The sequence below is a fragment of the Prionailurus bengalensis genome, chromosome E3, assembly GCF_016509475.1.
Source record: "Prionailurus bengalensis isolate Pbe53 chromosome E3, Fcat_Pben_1.1_paternal_pri, whole genome shotgun sequence".
In the NCBI taxonomy this organism is placed as follows: domain Eukaryota; kingdom Metazoa; phylum Chordata; class Mammalia; order Carnivora; family Felidae; genus Prionailurus; species Prionailurus bengalensis.
Window position 1 is genome coordinate 29,003,023 of NC_057357.1, and position 21,408 is coordinate 29,024,430.

Genomic DNA, 21,408 nt, shown 5'->3' on the forward strand with positions numbered 1-21,408 from the left:
TGGTCAGAAGGGGATGGGCAGGAGGATGTGGTCAGAGAGCAGGGCCTTACAGGCTGGGGTGAGGGTGTGGACAAGAGGCAGATCAGATCTTTCTGACCATTCAAGGGGCCCAGAGGTGCCACTTGGGGACATACGCTGGTGCTGTTAGGGTCTGGGGGGGCTTGCATGAGCCACCTGGGAACCCCCATCCCTGTACTTCCCACTGGGTTGGTCAGACTCAGTGGTGGGAGATGCCAGTGTTGGGTCATTCTCTCCTCCAGGGGAGGTGGCTCAGGCTGACAGCAGCCTTCTGCCACTCCCCCCCAGGGAAAACATTGCCTCTTATAAAACTACAGGGTTTCCAAAGGTTTTCCACTGGGTTCTTTACCTATGGCCGGTGTTCCCTCCCATGTAGGCTTCCTGCTTTCACCCCATCTCCCCTTATCCCTTCTGCTCTCTTTTCAATGTTTTTATTTGTTTTTGAGAGACAGAGAGAATGAATAGGGGAGGGGCAGAGAGAGGGAGACACAGAATCTGAAGCAGGTTCCAGGCTCCGAGCTGTCAGCACAGAGCCCAATGCGGGGCTCGAACCCACAAACTTTGAGATCATAACCTGAGCTGAAGTCGGACACTTAACCAACTGAGCCACCCAGGTGCACCCTGCTCTATTTTTTTTAATGTGTATTTATTTATTTTTGAGAGAGAGAGAGAGCAGGGGAGGGGCAGAGAAAGAGGGAGAGAAAGACAATACCAAGCAGGCTCTGTGCTGTCACTGCAGAGCCCCATGCGGGGCTTGAACTCCTGAACCATGAGATAGTGACTTGAGTCACAACCAAGAGTCGGATGCTTAACCGACCGAGCCACCCAGGCGCCCCATTGGAATGTTACTATTAATTAAACTGTAGACCTTAATTTTCACTAGTTTTTCCAGTATTATCTTGGTCCAGGATCCCATCCAGAATTACATTGAATCATCATGTCTGCCTGAGCGTCCCCTGGCTGGGACAGTTTCTCGGGCGTTCCTGGTTTTTCATGACCCTGCTGATTTTGAGGACTGATGGAGGATTTAGTAGAACGTCCCTCCGTCTGGATTTGTCTGATGTTCTTGGTCATGAGACGGAGGTCATGGTTTTGGGGGAGAATGACACGGGAGTGAGGTGCCTCCTTCACCCCACCATGCCAGGGGGCACCTCACATCCACGTGACATCCAGGTGACCTAACATGACCTTCACCACCTGGCGCAGGTTGAACTTCTGGGTTTGGTAGTGATATCTGAGCCAATCGCCCCTTTCCTGGTCAGGTTGCTTTTGGACCATGTCCTGCGTAAAGCCATCTCAGGTACCCCTGGGTGTGGGTCCTGCCAGACTTCTGTCCCCAGATGTGGCTGTACATCAGTTCCTTAGTGACTGGTTCAAGAGACCAAGAAACTGATCCCCTGGCTTCACCCGGAGACTTTTTTTTGGGGGGGGGGCAGAGTCAGGGTTTGTTTATTTATTTTAAAGTTTATTTACTCCATTTGGAGGGGGAGGGGAAGAGATAGAGGGAGAGAAAGAGTCCCAAGAGGGCTCTGTGTGGTCAATTTGAACCCACGAACCATGAGATCATGGCTTGATTCGAGTCAAATGCTTAATTGACGGAGCCACCCCGGCGCCCCTTGATTATTTTTTTAATTTGAATTTTAGTTAGTTAATATACAGGGCAGTGTTGGTTTCAGAAGTAGAATTCAGTGATTCATCACTTGCATTCAACCCGCGGTGCTCATCCCAACAAGTGCCCTCTTCAATGCCCATCCCCGATCTAGCCCATCCCCCACCCCGCTCCCCCTCCATCACCCCTGTGTGTTCTCTATCGTTAAGAGTCTCTTGTGGTCTGTTTCCCTTTCTTCTCTACCGCCCCCGTTCCCATATGTTCATCTGTTTGGTTTCTTAAATTCCACTTGTGAGTAAAATCCCATGATATTTGTCTTTCTCTGGTTGACTTATTTCACTTAGCATATTGCCTTGTAGCTCCATCCATGTCATTGGAAATGGCAAGACTTCCTTCTTTTTTTTTTAAGTTTATTTATTTATTTTGAGAGAGAGAGAGAGAGAGAGAGAGAGAGAGAGAGAGAGAGAGAGAGACAGCACGAGCCAGGGAGGGGTAGAGAAAGAAGGAGAGAGAAAATCCCAAACGGGCTCCACGCTGTCAGCGCAGAGCCCAATGTGGGGCTCGAACTCATGGATGGTGAGATCACGACTTGAGCCGAAACCAAGAGTCAGACACTTAACTGACTCAGCCACCCGGGCGTCCTTCATTCTTTTTGATGGCTGAGTAATATTCCGTTGCGTATATATACCACGTCTTCTGACTCGGTGCCTGGGGCAGAGCTGGGCACTCCCGCATTTTTATCTAGTGTGGGGTGCTTGAGAAAGCGGGGAGGCCAGCCAGTGAGCTGGGAGGGAGGCAAACATTGTCACAGGCATGCTCGCAGGGGACGCCGAGGGTATGGCTGGATCGGAACTGCGTGCGCCTGTCTGCCTTGGGGTGGAGAGGGGGTGGCGTGGCCCTGGGAGCAGGGTCCCTGCCAGCAGAGGAAAGGAGCTAAAATGCCACCCCTCTGGGGCCCGTTTGGGAGCCCGGAAGGGGAGGGAGGCGTGAGCTGGGGGAAGACTAGGGGGTCCTGGAGATTCTGATGCACATTTTGCAGTGGGAATGTCTGGTTCATCCCCCAGATTGCTGACCCCTGGGTGCAGGCTTTGTGGCAGAAAGACTTCTGGGACTACCTGTGCCTGCAAGGCTTGAAGAGAGGCCCCTGGTCTCAGCTCCTGGGGAGCCTCGACTGGGAGCAAGCCCAGCCCAGGATGGGGGTCCTCAGACTGTTAGCCGACTCTCCTGGCTGACAAAGTAAAGCATTTTGTGGGGGGAGGTACTGGGGTCCTTTACGCTCCTAAGTGACACTGTCACGACAGTTTGATGCCCTGAGCACGTCAACATGAAGCCATTTTGGCTCTAGGACAGGCTAGATTTTCACTTTAGGGGCAGCCCGTGAGCTAGACGGGGAAGAAGGGAGTCCTGGACTCAGCTCTGCCATGAGAGCCACTTACCCTGTCTGAGCCTCAGTCTCCTCACCTGCAAAATGGACAACTATACCCACCTCACAGGGCAGTCGTGAGGAATCAGTGGGTTAATTCATGGAAAGCACTGAGAGCAGGGCCCGGTGATGCCGTTTTGTGCGCAGTGAACAGAGTTGTTACTTGTAAGTTACTTGCGAACGCAAGTGCCACTTCCTGCTCAGCCACGAAAGCGAAAGCAAGGGGAAGAAATGTCCAGAGTGACAATGAATGTTAGCGATCCATATTCATGATCAGTGTGTCCATATTATCTTGATGCATTGTTAGGCGTGGCCAGGGGTTCTACAGATAGCTGCTTACAAACGTTCTTTGTATCCCCAGACCAGGATTGACAGAGGCAGATGCTCAGGGGAGCCTGGCAGGTGACAGGAAGGGGTGGGTTAGGCCAGGAGCACAATAGGGAGTGGTGGGGACTGTGGCAAATTGGAAGGCTCACGCCCTTTGAGGGGCGGCTGTGGTTCTGCCCCAGACAACTTCTGCCGCAGGAGAACGCTGACCCAGTGTTCCCGGGGCTACACGGGTCTTTTCCCCTCCCCAGGAGGATCCAGCTGCCTTCTGTGCGTGCTGGTCTGCCCTTGTGTTTTCTACTCAGCAGTGCCCTCGCAGTGTGTTGTATGTCATCAGACATAAACCAGCGTCCCTCCTCCTAGTGACTGCCCAGACATGCCGTATTTTATTTAACACCCCCCCCCCCCCGTGGATTGTAGCTTTGATTGTTTCCGGACTTAAGAACTAAATGTAAGCGTGTATATAAGGATATACGTGCGATCAGTCCTGATTATTTACTGATGCCATGTTTGCAAATTCATTGCTACTTGCTGATATGTATTTGTAACCTCCAACCGATGCTCATGGTGCTTGTGGGGGCGTTCGAGGACACGTGCAGAGCCAGGAAAAGTCTGAGTGGCCTGCCAGCTGAGGGAACCCTGCCACCTTGTTTCAGCTCTCTGGCTGTGAACAAGTGTCCCTTACATGCTAGATTTAGCACCACAGTTTTTGCATTGTTGTGGCTTTTGGTTGGTGACTTCGCTGTTGATAATGCCCCCCAAGCCTCCAGCTGAAGTGCTGTCTTCCCTTTTTAAAAAATGTTTATTTGGGGCGCCTGGGTGGCGCAGTCGGTTAAGCGTCCAACTTCAGCCAGGTCACGCTCTTGCGGTCCGTGAGTTCGAGCCCCGCGTCAGGATCTGGGCTGATGGCTCGGAGCCTGGAGCCTGTTTCCGATTCTGTGTCTCCCTCTCTCTCTGCCCCTCCCCCATTCATGCTCTGTCTCTCTCTGTCCCCCAAAAAATAAATAAACGTTGAAAAAAAATAAAATAAAAAAATAAAAAATGTTTATTTATCGTTGAGAGAGAGAGTCAGAGACAGAGAGAGAGGGAGCCAGAGGATCCGAAGCAGGCTCTGCCCCGAAAGTGGAGAGCCCAACGCGGGGGCTCAAAATCACGAGCTGTGAGATCATGACCTGAGCCGAAGTCGGATGCCTAAGGAGCTGAGCCACCCAGGCGACCTGAAGTGTTGGCTTCCTAAGCACAAGACGGTTGGATATGTCCGATAGAGAAAATTCATGGGTTGGATGACCTTCATTCAGACATGAGTTACAGGGCTGTTGGCCATGAGTTCGATGTTAGCGAATCAACAATATATATGGTAAAGGGTCTTTAAACAGAAAGGCACATAAAACAAGGTCATAGAGTGAGCAGCTGGCGGGAGCCTTTGGAGCACCTGTGCCCCAGGCATGTGTGTGAGCCTCGCACCTCCCAAGGTTCCCAGGAAGAAACAGCATTGCTCGTCGGCATCTGTAGGAACATGGCATTTCTTGTCCACATCTGCTGAGTGAACGGATTTAACGTTGCACCAGAGGGGAGCAGGGAAGAGTATGGCTTACTTACAGATGGCTTCTGACCTGTGTGACCCTGCACAGGTCACTTAACCTCTCTGAGCCGGGTTTATGGAGAGGCCGTGAGGATGAAAAGGGAACCACCCCACAACATCGGTTGAGCGACCGACTTCGGCTCAGGTCATGGTCTCGCGGTCCGTGGGTTCGAGCCCCGTGTCGGGCTCTGTGCTGACAGCTCAGAGCCTGGAGCCTGTTTCAGATTCTGTGTCTCCCCCTCTCTCTGCCCCTCCCCCACTCATCCTCTGTCTTTCTCTCTCTCAAAAATAAATAAACATTAACATTAAAAAAAATACATAAATAAAACAGTGCCGGCCAATAAGGCTTTGTGTGCTGATGGCTGCTGAGAACTTGAAACGTGGCTCATGTGACTGAGGGGCTGGGTTTTTTTTTAACTGACTTTAACTAATTTAAATAGCCTATAGCTAGTGTTTTCTGCATTAGCATGGTTCTGAAGTATTTCTTACCTCCGTCCACTCCTCTGATTCTGCCCATGTCTCGTTCAGGCTCCTTTCACCTCTTGCCTGGACCACTGTGGTAGCCCCCTAACTAAACTTCCTGCAGCCGTGCCCCCCCTGCTCCCCAGTGTGACCATGTCTCATTCATGCCTGGCTGCCTGCCTGGCTGCCTGCCTGCCTTCCTCCCTGCCTTCCTCCCTCCCTCCCTCCCTCCCTCCCTCCCTTCCTTCCTTCCTTCCGTCCTTCCTTCCTTCCTTCCTTCCTTCCTTCCTTCCTTCCTTCCATAGCTACTCATTGTGAGAAGTCATATGGCACAGCAGGGTGTGGATTTCAGAGTCAAACCTCTTGGGTTTTGAGGTCAGCCCTATCACCAACCAGCTTGTATGCTCCCAGAACCAAGTGGCTTAACTTCTCCGAGCCTCAGTCTCCCCATCTGTAAAACGGGGCAATAGGTGCTCCGCTGGGTGGTTGTTTGTGGGATTCAATGAATTAATTTGTGTAAGAGAGAAAGCAATGCCACTGCCTCCTGGTGAGCCCCCCTCTTCGCCGCCCCCCCCCCCCCCAAGAATCAGCTGCCTGCACTTTTGATGTTTCCGTCACGGGTCCTCAAGCCCCACTCCTCTCCTGAAATGGTTTCCTGTACTCATTGGAATGAAAGCAAAACTCTTTACCGCAGCCGAGAAGGCTGTCCGTGATCTGGCCCCTTTCTTCCCTCATCACTTACCACCACCCGCCTCCCTCCTGGCGCTCCAGCCACACCAGCTCCTCCCTGCTCCCTGCGTGTGCAGAATATTTCCCTGCGGTGGATCTTTGCCCTTGCTGTCCCCTCTGCCGGCTGCCCCCTACCCTTGGTCCTTCCTGCAGGGCTCCTTTGCATTTTGTAGGGCTCCGCTCCCATTCTGGCGACCCACCCATGGCCCCCCCCCCTCCATCTCGGCCCCCCATCATGCCACCCTGGCGGCAATAACAGAGCCTCAAATGACCCTAATTGCTTATTTCCTTGGCTAGGGTCTGTCTCCCTCTCCTGGAATGGGAGCTCAGTGAGGGTGGGGACAGTCTCCTTGTCCCCTAGCCAGTGCCCAGTAAGCAGGCATTGGCCGCACCAGTAGCTGGGTTATGGAAAGAGCCCAAATGTCCGTCACCTGATGATGGATAAAGATGTGGGGTGTGTGTGTGTGTGTGTGTGTGTGTGTGTGTGTGTGTTTGTATACACAGCAGAATGGAATACTAGGTGATGAAAAAGAATGAAATCTTGCCATTGGCAACAACATGGTTAGAACTAGAATGGATTATGCCAAGCAAAATAAGTTAGAGAAAGATACCATATAATTTCACTCCTGTGTGGGATTTGAGAAACTTAATAGATGAGCATAGGAGAAGCGAAGGAAAAATAAGATGAAAAAACAGAGAGGGAGGCGAACGCTAAGAGACTCTCAGATACAGAGAACAAACTGAGGGTTGCTGGGGGTAGGGGGTGGGTTCAACGGGTGATGCGCGTTAGGGGGGACACTTGTCGGGATGAGCCCAGGGTGTCATGTGTAAGAGATGAATCACTGGGTTCTGTTCCTGAAGCCAAGACAGTGTAGTTAGTTAACTACACTGTATGTTAACTAACTCGAGGGGGAAAAAAAAAGCAGGCATTGGCCGTTGTTGCAAAGGCAATCCCAACCATTCCGCTGTTATTTGCCAATATATCCAGTCGCCCCGGAACTGTCATCAGCTTAGCTCTGCTTATTAAATTTCATTTTGGCCAATGTTAAAATCAGCCAGAGTGATTTGAGGACCAACATGTTGATAGCAGGGTATGAGCTTTGTCAAAGTAGCAGGGGTCAAGGTAAGCCCAGCTGGGACTAACAGTTTGCTACAGATGATTATGCAGTCAGGAAGCTGGAAAGGGAGCAAATCTAATTTTTAGACCCGAGTCCTGTCTGGTCTAGGAAGCAGTTCATACGGTGCAAGTAAACCTGGGAGCATGGGTGAGGCTTGGAGCGGCCCTGGGTTGAGAGAGAGCTGTGTGTTCAAGGAGTAACCCGTGTGTGACGAGGGGCTAGATTAAGAGAGAAGGGAGTAGGGGAGGGGGAGATCAGAGGGCGGTGAGGGGGTCTTCTAGGCCCTGGGAAGGATGTTAAACTTTAAAATGGGCAGGAGAGCACGAGGAGATACAGCCAGGGGTCAGCAAACTCTGACCAGTGGGCCAAATGAGGCCCTCCTCTATTTTTGTAAATAAAGTTTTATTGGCACACAGCCGTGCTTAGTTGCTTTCCGGCTACCGCGGCAGAGCTGAGTAGTTGGGACCGAGAATGCATGACCCACGAAGCCTAAAGTATTGACTGTCTGGCTCTTCACAGGAATGGTTTGCCACCTCCTGGCTTATCCAGTGGGAAAATAGGACGTGATTTATATTTTAGTAATAGAATACGTGTTGACATTATTGATATAAACAGGATATAAGCATTGTAGAGGCATTAATATATAAGTATTGATATAAGCGTTAGGGAAGAAATTAATCATTAGTAAGGAGTAATAGCTCACATTTTTGCATATCTGGCATTGTTCTGAACATTTTATATATATACATGCTCATTTAATCCTTATAGCAATCATGTAAGTGCTTTAATTATGCCTGTCTTATAGATAAGGAAACCACGGCATGGGAGTAGTTAAATGACCCACCCAAGGTCATACCGGTAACTGGCGGAGCAGAGATTTGAACTCAGTCTCACCTTGGAGCCCATTGTGCTATTCTGCTGATTAATGCTGTGGGGGAAGGTGGCATTGCTTCTGCCTAGAGGCAGTATTCAGAAGAGAGGCAATGCTTACCTGGGCTTTGCAGGGTATGTAGGAGTTGGACAGCTGGAGGACAGGAGCAGGAGTCACCTGAGGACTGGGGACTGAACAGCTTGAAACCCAGAGTTAAGGGGCGCCTGGGTGGCTCAGTCGGTTGAGCGCCGACTTCGGCTCAGGTCACGATCTCACTGTTCGTGAGTTCGAGCCCCGCATCGGGCTCTGGGCTGATGGCTCAGAACCTGGATCCTGCTTCCGATCCTGTGTCTCCCTCTCTCTCTGCCCCTCTCCCATTCATGCTCTGTCTCTCTCTGTCTCAAAAATAAATAAACATTTAAAAAAAATTAAAAAAAAAAAAAAAAAAGAAACCCAGAGTTAATGTGGCTTTGATGCCAAGGGCAGACTGCAGGCTGAAATGGGCTTGTAAATGGGGTTCAGCCCTGGGATCCAGGACCAGCAACATGATGTGTAAAATCATGCAAAATGAAAATGCAGAGCCTTTTATTCAAAAAGCATTAAGAATTTGAAGACGGCAGCAACATAAGCTATCATTGCCGCTGGGGCAGGACTGGGCAGTGGGGTAATTACACGGCCAGGAGGCCTTGCACGGTCACGAGGAGGGGACCAGGCAGCAAGGGCCCTATGAAACAGGACAGTGGTTTAGGGTGCTAGGATCAGGAAGGCATCTTCACCCCCAGAGATCAGAGGTCAAAAAAGCAAAGATACTAATGTTTTGAAAGCAGCCCAGAGCACATCAATCTTCAGACACCCATGAGCCTGGAGCTCGGGGTGTTTTCTTTGGCACAACCTCCCAAGACAATTTATTTTTATCAATAAAACTTGGAAATTGTTGAGCCAAGCAGTCCACAGGGGGAGGAGCTGATTCCTGGAGCGTCTGCCCCTCTTCCCCTCCCTTGTAAGGTGGAAGGCCAAGGCCACAATCATGGTCATGCCACATCTTTGTTGTAAAAGAGAAGAGGCAGGAGAGGCTGAAAACAAAGATGGAAAATGAGGAGGTTATAATGGGAAAGGAGAGCATCTGGGGATCTGGACGCGGGGTACACTGCGTCCTGACTCTTGCCTCAGATCGGAATTAGGCTCGGGACCACCTGCCCAGGTGACTTCCCATGCTCAGATTTTCTCTCCTCCTTCTTGCTCTGATGAGAAGCTAGCCCCTTCAGCCCGGATGATGTCTGTCAAGCATTCTGAGGTTAGCCTGATTGAAGTAATTCATACTAAGGTATAAATGACTGAGTAGTTCGGTTCATTTGAGCCCTGGTTACATTTTCAAAGAGCCTGCCAAGGCGAGTCAAGACTCCCACATATATGGAAGAGCCCTTGGATGGAGAGGGCTTCACTCTGGGTTTCACTCTGTCTTTTCAACATTCCGTCCTCTTTTCTCACCAAAATAAAAAGGCAACGGGCAGAACAGCAGCTGTGGCATCGAAGAGACCCACACTGAGACCTCATTTCTTCTCCATTACCTCTTTGTGTGATAGCAGGAGCAGTCACGATCTCCAACAATCCCTGAGCCTCAGTTTCCCCAGGGGCGTGACGGGGATCACCAGTGAGTCTTTTGTTAGGTTGTTGGGAGGTTTATGAAAAGATTCGTGAGCCCAGTGCCTAGCAGAGTGTAGGCCTTCAACAAACATCAATTCCTTTTCCTGTGCCCTTCTTCTGGCCTCAGTACTAAAGCAAGTCCCCCGAGCGTTGGGCCTGTCTTATGGAATGACTGGGCAAAATGCAGTAGAAAGAGTCCTGATGACATCGGCATCAGAGACCTGACTGTGTCCTTGCCTCGCTGTGTGACCTAGGGCAAGCTGCTTACCCACTCTGGGCCAGAGTTCCACCTCTGTAATAACCAGGAAGTGGTATGTCGTACCCTCAGGATTAGGAGAGGGAAGGTAAAGGAGACAACGCGTGTGAAACGGTGAGTGTATGACCTCTACTCCTAAAAAAGTCAACTCTCTCCTTAAATTTTTTTTTTTTTTTTTTTTTTTTTTTTTGGTTTGGACTCTTTCCCCCTGAAGAAAGGGGCATAATGACTCCACGGCTCCCCATTCACAAAGTGCCTCTGAGGCCACATGAAATAATGTGGCCATTGGGATAAAGACCATTAGGAAGAGGGAGAGGGCTGTACTGAGCCTGGCTTGAGGATGTGTCCTCATACCTGGAGATCAGACACTTGATGTCTGGACGTCGGGCCCCAGGGCACTAGGTCCGGAAATTCAGCACACGTGTTTCCACGTGTTTCTTTTTTAGCCCCGAGCAAAGTTGTTAGCGGGTCCTTGGCAGGGCAAATTCATTTCTTTCTTTCCTAATTAGGAAAAAAAAAAAAGAGCAGGGACTGAACTAGTGCTGTGGCACCGGTTCAGCATGCACAACCTTGAGCTGACCTCGCGGTAGACGCATTCTTTTCCAGACTTAACAAAAATGCTCTCTTGTGTTTCAGAATATTCAGCGAGCTCAGAAAATCAGAGTCTAGGCAAATAAGGGAAAGTCAAGAGAAGAAAACCAGAGGGGAGGACAAGAAGGGACGAAAGTTTTGGTTGAGGCCCTGTCTTTCCAATTAACTAGAAAGAATGGGAGAGTTAGAGGCAGTATCTGGAAACCTCAGATTAAACAGTCCCACTATGATGATCCTTGGTGGCCAAGAGAGGCAGGTGGTTTGAAAAAGCCATTTGATTTAAAAAAAAAAATCTGCTCATTTTCTAGGAGTACTCTTTTGAAAAAACAAACAATGCTCTGCCCATCTGAATGTATCAGTCATTTACACTTTAGTGTGAATTACTTCAACCAGGTTCATTCTTTGATGTTTGACTCCGATCATTAGCTAGCCACCTTACAATCAGAGTGGGCTTCACCAGAGGGTGAAGTGGCTGATATCTGCCCAACAGCTGGTAAGATAACCTGTAAGGGAAGCTTCTAAATCTTTGACTTTAGGTTCTGGTGCTGTGAGAGGTACCTATCTCCTTCCTGGAAGGCTGCCCTTTGCCTGATCTTTCTATTGGTAACAAAGCTAGTGATGTCTTAAAAGTAGATGATTTGCAGAGAAACTATTCTGTGTGGTTCTATAATGGTGGGTTCATGTCATTAGGCACGTGTCGAAACCCATAGAGTGCACAACACCAAGAGCGAACTCTGGTGAGCTCTGGACTCTGGGTGATGGCTGTGTCAGTGTATTCATTGATTCTAGCAAGCGTAACGCTCCGGTGGGGGACGTTGGTGGTGATGGAGGCTGTGCACCTTGAGCTCCAGGGGGATAGAGGAACTCAGTGTTCTTTCTGCTCTGTTCTTTCCGGGTTCAGGTCATGATTTCATGGTCTGTGGGTTTGAGTCCTTTGTTGGCTTCTGTGCTGACAGAGAGAAGCCTGCTGGGGATTCTCTCTCTTTCCCTCTCTTTCTGCCCTTACCCCTTCTTGCACCCTCTCTCAAAATAAATAAATAAACTTAAAAAAAAAAATAGAGGAGGGGCGCCTGGGTGGCTCAGTCGGTTGAGCGCCGACTTCGGCTCAGGTCACGATCTCACGGTCCGTGAGTTCGAGCCCCACATCGGGCCCCTGTGCTGACAGCTCAGAGCCCGGAGCCTGTTTCAGATTCTGTGTTTCCCTCTCTCTGGCCCTCCCCCGTTCATGTTCTGTCTCTCTCTGTCTCAAAAATAAATAAACGTTAAAAAAAAATTTTTTTTAAATAGAGGAGTCCAAATAAACCTAAGTTTGGATCTTGGTGGGAAAACTCAGTTTTTCTCTTTCTGTCTTGCCATCTGAATTCTTTCTTGCATCCTCTCAGGAGTAGATGGAGCAAGTGGCCAGCGTTTGAGGCCCGGCCCAGCTCCGTCCCGGTGGCACGACCCTGGGCAAGCCTCCCTGGTAAATGACCCGGAGCTGCAGAAAGATACCCGCAGAGCACCGGGGACAGTGATTTCCAGCGGCTCACTGTTCCCGTGTCTTTCAGAGGCGAGTCTGGAGCCGGAAAGACGGAAAACACCAAGAAGGTCATCCAGTACCTGGCCGTGGTGGCCTCCTCCCACAAGGGCAAGAAGGACACAAGCATCACGGTGAGTGCAGCACCCCTCCGTGGTTGTGGTCGTGACCTAGCACACGGGTCTCTGGGCTCTGGTGCGAGGGCCAGGCCCATATTTACCGGCCCCTTGCCCCAGCAACTCACAAGGGTGGTCTTGTCCCACCCGGATGGGCCCTTAGGGCCTGGCTGCTTCCTCGCCTCAGCCAGGATCATCGTCCTGAGGGTCCTGTTCCATGAGACGGGACGAGCCCTCTCCTGCCACCGCAGGACCCTTGCTTCACCTCAGGGCTTCCCAGTACTGGGAACTGCCATCTTGGACCAGTCCGTTTTCTGCTGTGGGGCTGCCTTAGGCGCTGTAGGACTTTGAGCAGCCTCCTGGCCTCTCCCCACGAGAGGCTGTCCCAGGTGGTGACAACCAAAAACGTCTGCAGGCATCCCCAGGTGCCCCTGATTGAGAACCACTGCTGTAAACTCCCTAGAGCTGAGACGTACCCCTCCCTCTTCCACGTGCCCCTTTGGGACCCCAGGGCCTGGGAATACCAGCGTCACCCAGCTCTGGGCTTTGGTCCAGCTCAGTTGCCCGAGTATCAGCTGGGTGGCGGGCATCGTGGGATGGGGTCCGGTGCTGAGTCCGAGCGATGCCGTCATTCTAACCCACCGGGCTTCCAGACGCTTGGGGAGGAGAGAGACGGTCAAATAACCATGCAGATAAACCCGTGCTGCCGCAGCCTGAGGGCTCGGAAGGAAAAGAAGAGTAGGTTTCCGGAACCCTCCCTTCCTCGGCCCGTCCCTCTCCTCCTCTGTCTTAGCGCTGACGCATCTGTCCCACAAGAGGGGACACTCAGGGGGGCGCTCTGTCTCAAGGTCTAGGGCCGGGGAGATGGCAGAGTGGATGCTTCAGGACAGCTTTGGGGGGGGGGGGCCCGGTTCCTGCCATTCCGGGTCTTGCTCTCCAGCCCTCGCAGGTGGCTCAGTCACAGGGACAGCTGGCCCGGAGGCGCTGGGGGAGCGGGCACGGGCGCTGGAACCCTGCGGGAGACTCAGGGTCCTGCCTCTCCCCGCTGTCTCTGGCGCAGCGTGCAGGAGCCTAGAACCCCGCAGCTAAGTTTACCTGGCAGTTAAACGTTGCTTCCCGCCGTCTTTTCCCTCCCTGTAATCGTAATTCGACACAAGAAATAATAACGCTTAATAACTGGTCTTTACCAGGTGCCTACGATGTGTCAGACGCTTTGGTCTCTGTGCGCGCAAACGCGTCTCAGACGCGTCTCATTGATAACATTTGAAAGAGCCCCCCCTCGGCCCCAGCAGTTACAAAGCCTTTTGCGACGTCTCAGTCGCTGAGAAATGTTAAAAGGGAGCAAGCAATACCGAAAGGCCACGGAATCAAAGGAGAGCCGCTGCCTCCCTAGTTATCTCGGGGAATCCAGGCTGTCTGGTGGGGGCGGGGAGGGGGCGGGGAATGGAAATCCTAATTCTCCAGACCCCGACGCGCGCGTGTGATTGAAATAACACTGACGTTTCTTTTATACTGTATCGTTCAACCACAGCAAGGCCCATCTTTTGCCTACGTGAGTAACTGAGAGTGTTTTCCTGGTGTGGACGGGAGGCACAGAGTGTATTAGGCCTGCATGCTCCTGACGCACCCACTGAGTCCCGTAGCTGATGGTAGAAGGGGCCCTCGAGTTTCCCAGCCCAGACCCAGTTCCCCGGAGTGCAGTCCTGCGGCGGTCGGATGCCAGGGTGTGGTGTGGGGGCCCGTACACCAGCCGCAGGACCCCCGTCGGAATGCCCCAGGGTGTCCTCCAGCCAGGAACGGATGTCCCCAGTTCAGAACGAATCTCCTCGCCCTTCCCATGAACGCATCTGCCACCGGTTCCCCTGACTGGACCGCCCCAGAAGCGTCTGTCCCACCCGGCTGAGCGTTTCAGGACTGCCTGTCCCTAAAGCTTCCCTGGCTTGACTGACAGTCAGTTAATGGCCCTGCTGTGGCATGCCTTCCTCCCTCCTCCCTAAGTTTCTTCCCTGAGCCCTGCCCCCCACGCACCAGTGTGCCCTTGTGCATGTGTGTGCAGTGTGTGTCTGTCTTTGCATGCTCGTTGCTTGACCCGAGGCTCCAGAGCCGGGAGACTTGGGGTTGGCGATGCCCTGGCTTTGGTGGCATGGTAAGGCCCCAGCTACGCGACACACGACAGGGTCCTGCGTGGACCTCTGCAGATATAAACTCATCTCTAACGCAGAGCTTGGGGGGCTGACGTATGGGTCCCATTCTGGAAGAGACCCTCAGAAGCCCTAGCATGTGCTAGGATCACCCTGAGCCCTTAGTTAGCTCCTGGGAGGCAACGGCATGGGTGGATCAGAAGGACAATTGGGGTTCTTGTTTGGGATCTGCTCCTGGGTGACCTTGGCCAAGTCACTTAACTTCTCTGAGCCACAGTCTCATCATCCATACCATGAATGGATTGGATCAGACCCCCATGTTTAAAGCCCCCCCGAGAAGGATCTTTTGGTCCCACCAGCTGGATTTCCCATTCTAGAAAGGGAATCTTTCTCGGTGGATATTGGGACCCCAAGTTTGGGTTGACAGGAGTAATCCCTTTAGTTTTCTTCCCACCAGCCAAGGAGAGCCCCATGCTCTCCTCGTATGTGTACGCGGGTCCGCTCAGATAGGTTCATCTCTGGGAGATGCAGAGAGCACGTGGAGAAATTAACACTGTCCCCTTTAGGGACAGCTTACCCATGATGCCCTCCCTGTGTACAGCAGCCCAGGGAGAGAGCTGTGTGCTCCTTTCCCCCTCTAGAACCATTCCTGGCTTCTCTTTAGCCCTGGCCTGCTGGTCTGAGCAAAGGGGCTGGGAGCACAGCAGAGGGAACGAGGAAAAAACCCTCAGAACCCAGCCTTTCCCCGAGGGAGACCTGGGGGAGGAGCTTGGACGGGAGGCCACTGGACCAGTCTGCAACTGCCGTGTTTTGGGGCTAGGCAAAAGCAGCTCATTGCTTTCTCGGCATGCGTTACCTCGTTGGCCCTTTCCCGCCACGATTAATCACATGACTGCGTTTGTGCACAGGAGACCCCCTCAGAAAGGGCCAGTGGGCTGTGTGCAGTCTCAGCTGCATTTAACCTGATGAATGAAGCTCAGGCAACCTGCTTTGAAGCTTTTTCCTGCCAGTCAGTTAAAAGTATTCCCCGCAGGTTTTGTATTCTCTGTTTGTCTTTCGTAAAAGACTTCAGGCAACTCGCCCTGAGAAAAGAAAAATTGCAACTTAAAAAAACAAATCACCCTAAAACCGTCAGGAGAGGGATTGTAGTGGTTTAGCTTGAAGACAGATGCTTGTTAAACATGAGCAGTAGCAGGACCGCCGTGGACAGCAGGGCAGGTTGTGCACTGCACAACTCCAAGGAGCAGAATTCATTACGATATAAATGACATCCCCAACATTGTGCAGCGGTTCTGAGTGAAATGGCATTGTATAGATAAGCAAGCCCTGGTCAAAAAGTGACCTTGCTAGGGATCCGGTGTCCTAGCTATCAGAGAGCCCAGCCAGTTGCTTCTCTCCTGAAATCCTTGAGCAAACCTGGACAAGGGCATTGGAGTCTCAAACAGCGTAGGCTATAGGATAGGAGAGAACCTGTAGATTAAGGGCAGAGTTTGGGGACAACATCCGTCTAGGGCAGAACTGTCAGTGCCTGGGTTACTTTCTCCTTTAACTAGATGTGGGTAACTTTTAGGGTGAGCTGGAGAAGCAGCTTCTACAAGCAAACCCGATTCTGGAGGCTTTTGGCAACGCGAAGACGGTCAAGAACGACAACTCTTCACGGTTTGTAAGTAGCAAAACTCCTGTGGCGTCCTCCCCTGCCCGAGGATGCAGAGTCTGTGCATGCAGGGGGCCCGCGACGGAAGGGGTGGAGGGCGCACATCACAACAGCACTTTGTTCCGTATCTTCGGTCCTGCCTCAACCTTCCGGTGCCGCAAGGAAGGGCTCCTGCCACACATCCCCTCATTCGTTTGTTCGTTCGTTCGCTCTTCACTCAACGGTTGGCCAGTGAGCATCTGTTGTATACTAGGCACCTGTTAGGCGTTTGACGTTTATTCAGTAGACGTTTACTGGGCACCTAGGAGGCGCTGAACGCTTAACCCAGTGCTCATTCAAAACGCAAATTGGGCACCCACTGTGTCCAGGCCTTCAGCAAGTATTTATTAGGCGCCTACTGTATACAGTCGCTCGTATGCTTTTACGGGCACCATTCTCTTTTGTTTTCTCAGTGGCTCGGTTAGTTATTAGGCACCCACTGTGTACTAAGATGCTGCACTAGGCTCACAGGATTGTAGCAAGCAGTGCAGAAGCTGTTCCAGCCTTCATGAAGTTTGTGGTCTAGTTGGGGGGGCTGAGAGTCCCCGCCACCTTCCCATAGATGCGTCCCTGGGCTCCAAGGGTCTCCCTTTCTCCCTTGAGCCTAAGGAGGGGGCAGGAGAACCCTGAGAGTGGGTGGTCAATGACATGAAGACATGGCCCACATGTCCCAAAGAGGAGGATTGATTCCCAGCTGGATGAACTTGACCCTGGTGGGTTGTGGCTGAGCCAGCATGCTTCTGGGGTGGGGGCAGGGAGGGAGCCCTCCAGCCACCGGCTGCCCCAAAACTTGCCTTCTCCTTACTTATGGTTCTACCTCTCAGGAGCAGTATCCCATTGGGCGGGTCGTACTACCTTGCCCAGCCTCAGTTTTCCCACCTTGAAAATGGGGATAACCAGAGCCACCTGGGTGGCTCAGTCACTTAAGTGTCCGACTTGAGCTCGGGTCATAATCTCACAGTTCGCAAGTTTGCCCCCGACATCGGGCTCTCTGCTGTCAGCGTGCAGCCTGCTTCAGATCCTCTGTCCCCCTCTCTCTCTGCCCCTCCCCCACTTGCACGCACGCTCTCTCAAAAATTAAAAAAAAATTTAAACGAATAAACAAATGGGGGTTGCCATGACTGGCCGAGGGCCAGTGCAAGAGCCAAATGAAATTGATTTGCGAATGTGTTTCACATCGCGAGGCCTGGATCCTCCCCCAGCTCAGTTGGTGATAGTTCCTTCCGACATGCTGACCTGTGAGATTCTGAGTGTTTGCAAGAAACTCTCTCTGTCCCCCCACTCCCACCCCCAAATGCTCCCCGACATGTCTCCACTTGCCTGCAGGGTGGGGGGGGTGAGGAGCTGAGGCTGGGGAGCCCCCCCCCGTGAACCGTGTTTTCCTGTTGGCAGGGCAAATTCATCCGCATCAACTTCGATGTCACTGGTTACATCGTGGGAGCCAACATCGAGACGTGTATCCTCTGCTGAGCCTGGGCCACGCGGGACCCGCCCCGTAACCCACCTCCTGCCCTAGAGCCTGAGAGGCCCAAGAAAGGTGGCAGAGCGGCCCCTCCGTCCCCAGGCTCTTGGGCTCCTTCCAGAACAAATCTGCCTGGGGTTGTTGTGGTCCCACAAATGCAGACCCCGGTTGTGAACCCCAAACAGCTTGCCTTCGATTCTGGGTTGACCTCTGCTTAGCTGAGTTACCTTGGGCCGGTTACTCGACCTCTCTGTGCCTCGTCAATGGAGTGGGGGTGATAACACTGCCTGCCTCTCAGAGGGATTGTGAGAATGAATTAACTCATGTACGGCTCTTAGAACCACACGAGGGGCAGAATGAGGCCGGTTGAGGATTGGCTTTTGCGTGATCGTGCCTTCATCCTCCTTGAGCCGTGGACCCCTGGTGCTGCTTAGGGAGCTGGTCTGTGACCGGTGTCCAGTCCAGAGATAGGAAAAGGTGGAGGAAGAATCTGCCCCCAAGGAGAGAATCTGGTTGGCAGAGCGGAGCCCCTTGGAAATGTCTGGACTCGGGGACCAAGTCTATGGTCCAGTGACGGATCCCCTGAGAAGCATGGCAGGTGCCTCTCAGGCCCAAGGACGTTGTATTTTTATTGCTGCTTGTGGAGCATTTGCTTGGCTCCTGGGACCCTGGGGAATGTTCTAGTTGCATTTTGGTGCCCTGGATGAGGGGGGGTATTTGGAGTGGCTCAGGTCTCCGTCCATTCTCAGCTCTGCCTCATTTGCTGTGGGGCTTGGGGCAAGTCACTTGACCTCTCTGAGCCTCATTAAAAAAAAATTTTTTTTTAATGTTTATTTACTTTTGAGGGACACAGAGAGAGAGAGAGCAAGCGAGCCCGAAGCAGGCTTCAGGCTCTGAGCTGTCAGCACAGAGCCTGATGCAGGACCCGAACTCCCGAACCATGAGATCATGACCTGAGCCAAAGTCGGACGCTTACCCGACTGAGCCACCCAGGCACCCCTCTGAGCCTCACTTTTGCCCCCAGTGAAAGGGGGGTGATAGCAGCACCTACCTATGGGGCGGCTCTTAAATCGTCATTTAAATGAAATGACCCGCGTGGCCCTTGGCCCAGGGCTTGGCCGGAAGTGAACGTCCGTGGCTGTCACATCATCGCTCTCTTGGGTCATTTTCCATTTTAATCCACTCAGACATTTTCCCCCCAGAAAATCCGTATTCGTCTGGCCTACGATGTCTGTATTCATCTAGGGAGGCATCCACAGCCAGTGGGAGCTCCTTGAAGTCACACGTGAGAACCAGACTCTGTATCACTGTATTAAAATCAGCAAAACCCTAACCGCTAAAGAACAGAGGGCCACGCATTTCTGCTCTGTGCCCCCCAGATCCCCTGGATTAGATGGTGTCCTCTCCCCTGCTCTGCTGTGTCAGGCCATGAAGAGTGGTTTTGCCTCACAAGGCCTCTTCTAATATAGGCCCACAGACTCTAAAACCCAAAAACTTCCGGAAACCAAAACTCGGCTGGCGGTAAAACCCGCCGAGCACACACGAGGCTCTTTGTAGTCTCTTTGTTCCCATAGGAGAACAATGACATCTTTGGCTGCAGGACTGTCAGTGGGCTCCCTCAGAGCCATTGAGAACCTTCTAGAATGTTCGTAGTATGTCCACAGTGGTCTGTCCACAAATCTAGAAACTTCTGAAACTTGGGAAAAGAGATTGTAGACCTTGTGGTATTTTTATAACCGCTAACCTTACGCAGGGATTGCTTTGGGAGGGGGCGGGGCACCGGCCTGGGCCCTGGGCTCACTGGGTGTCCTGGAACTCTGGCCCGACTCTGGGAGCTGCCCCGAGCTTCCACGGGGGTGCAGATGAGCAGGAGCTGGGCACTGGCGGGCCGGTGGAGCTTGGATTCTTGAGGCTTTACAGGCACAGCTTCCCGTTGGTTCGGTGGGAAGCGGGCCCCGGGCCTCCAGCCAGCCCAGCCACGCTGACACCAGGTGCCCTTTCTGGGCTGAGATGCCCTCTCTTGGGGGAAGAAGAAGAAGATTCTGTCTTACGGTCTGTTCTCCTGTCCCTTCACACACGCTTCTCAGCTGTTCGTTTCTGGTGTTGGTGGCAAATCCTGGGCAGAGGCCCCGTCCCTCAGCTTCTGCCCTTCGGGTCAGGGACCGGGACGGTGTGCTCCCTGCATTGCCTGCTCGACACACAGACCTCCCGGTGCTTCCCAGGCCTGCTGACCTGGAATTCCAGGGGTGGGCCGGCGACCTGGGTGTTTACGGGCCTTCTAAGGCCGCACAGGTGGCAATGGGCTCAGGAGGGAGAGGCAATTGCCGGCCGGTTGTAGGGCTCCGGGAGGGCCTGCCCCACGGTCCTGCAACATCACACTTAAGGAGAAGAGATCTACCCGGTGCAACCTCCCAGCCGCCCGTGTGCCCTCGGCCACCCTCCGGGACCCTCGTGGTCTCCCTGCCCCTGCACAGGGCAACAGGCCCTCCTTTCCTTCATTAGGGCTGTGTTCACGTTCCCTTTCCCCAGGCTAGTTGAGCCCCAGCCCCTTGGCCAGGGTGGTTTTGGCCACCCACACATGGCTTGGCCACCTGCTAGCTGTGTGCTCTCGGAAAACGACCTCCTTCCCTGAGCCTCCGTTTCCCTATATTGAAAATGCAAATAATATTTGCCTTTACTTCCCACGATAGTTGGTGAGGCCTAAAAGAGCCCACCCCCCCTCCCTCAGTTGCTGAGACAGGGATGGGGAGGAAGGTTGGGTTCCCGAAAGGAGACACTCTGTGGTATCCCCGGAGTTCTTAACTCCTCCCAAACCAGATCTGCTGGAGAAGTCTCGGGCCATTCGCCAAGCCAGAGACGAGAGGACGTTCCACATCTTTTACTACCTGATTGCTGGAGCGAAGGACAAGATGAAAAGTAAGTGACCTGTGAGGATACATCACTGGGGGGGGGGGGAGCCAGTGGGGGGTGGGGTTCAGCCCTTCCCATGGGCAATATGTAAACCAGTGGGCATAGCTGTGTTACTATAAAACTTTATTTACAAAGTAGGCAGTATGCCATAGTTTGTTCACCTCTGTGGTAGGAAAAAAAAGTATTTTTACGGAGGTATAACTAACATATAACATGTTACTTCCAGGTATACAACGTGATGATTCTATATTTGTATATATTGCAAAATGGTCACCACAGTACGTGTGGTTAACATCTGTCAATGGTAGGGGAGATACTTTTCCCATAAAGGCAATATACTGTATATCAGATTCCAGTAGGAAATTGCATGTATGTCTGAACTTACCGCAATTTGCTAACCAACCCCCCCCTTTTTTTTTGCATATGCTTAAAAGAATATGCAAATCACATACCTGAAAAAAAGGAATCTACCAGTGAATATGGGTACATAGTGCAGTCTAAATTCTAGTAATAATTTTAAGACTGAAATGTTATGAAGACAATCCAGACTTTGCTTCCCATCGGTTTTGTGGCCCAGGGTTCGTCCTTTTGCTTAAGAAAATCGCCAACAAAGATGTGTGTGCTGGTGCCTTTGCTGTGATGAGGTGTATTTCAAGGTTCAGCCGCTGGGGGAAAGTGGGGAGGTGCCAAACATATGCGGTACCTTGGAAATTAGATTAATTGTCAGTTACAGTGTGGGACCTTATGAGATGGCTTAGGGAGAATGATCCAGTTTTGTGCTCTGTCCCTAGTCTTTAAGGCTAAGTACTGAAATTCTTACGGGCCGTTTTTATTCTTGATGATAGATCTGGAAAACGGTGAGGCTTTTTTTTTTTTTTTAATTTTTTTTCAACATTTATTTATTTTTGGGACAGAGAGAGACAGAGCATGAACGGGGGAG

At 52.0% G+C, this 21,408-nt stretch overlaps 1 protein-coding gene across 4 annotated transcripts in view; it reads left to right on the forward strand.

Annotated features, from left to right (window-relative positions):
- The window catches only part of MYH11 (myosin heavy chain 11), a 125,697-nt gene that overhangs the window by 53,777 nt on the left and 50,512 nt on the right, over window positions 1-21,408 (forward strand). For 2 of the 4 annotated variants that reach the window (XM_043560451.1, XM_043560453.1), the window contains exons 5-9: window positions 12,178-12,280; window positions 13,794-13,814; window positions 15,974-16,066; window positions 17,489-17,552; window positions 20,376-20,474. In XM_043560451.1, the coding sequence (XP_043416386.1) occupies window positions 12,178-12,280; window positions 13,794-13,814; window positions 15,974-16,066; window positions 17,489-17,552; window positions 20,376-20,474 (380 nt within the window). The remainder of the gene's footprint in view (window positions 1-12,177; window positions 12,281-13,793; window positions 13,815-15,973; window positions 16,067-17,488; window positions 17,553-20,375; window positions 20,475-21,408) is intronic. The other 2 variants (XM_043560452.1, XM_043560454.1) reach the window with 1 other exon arrangement.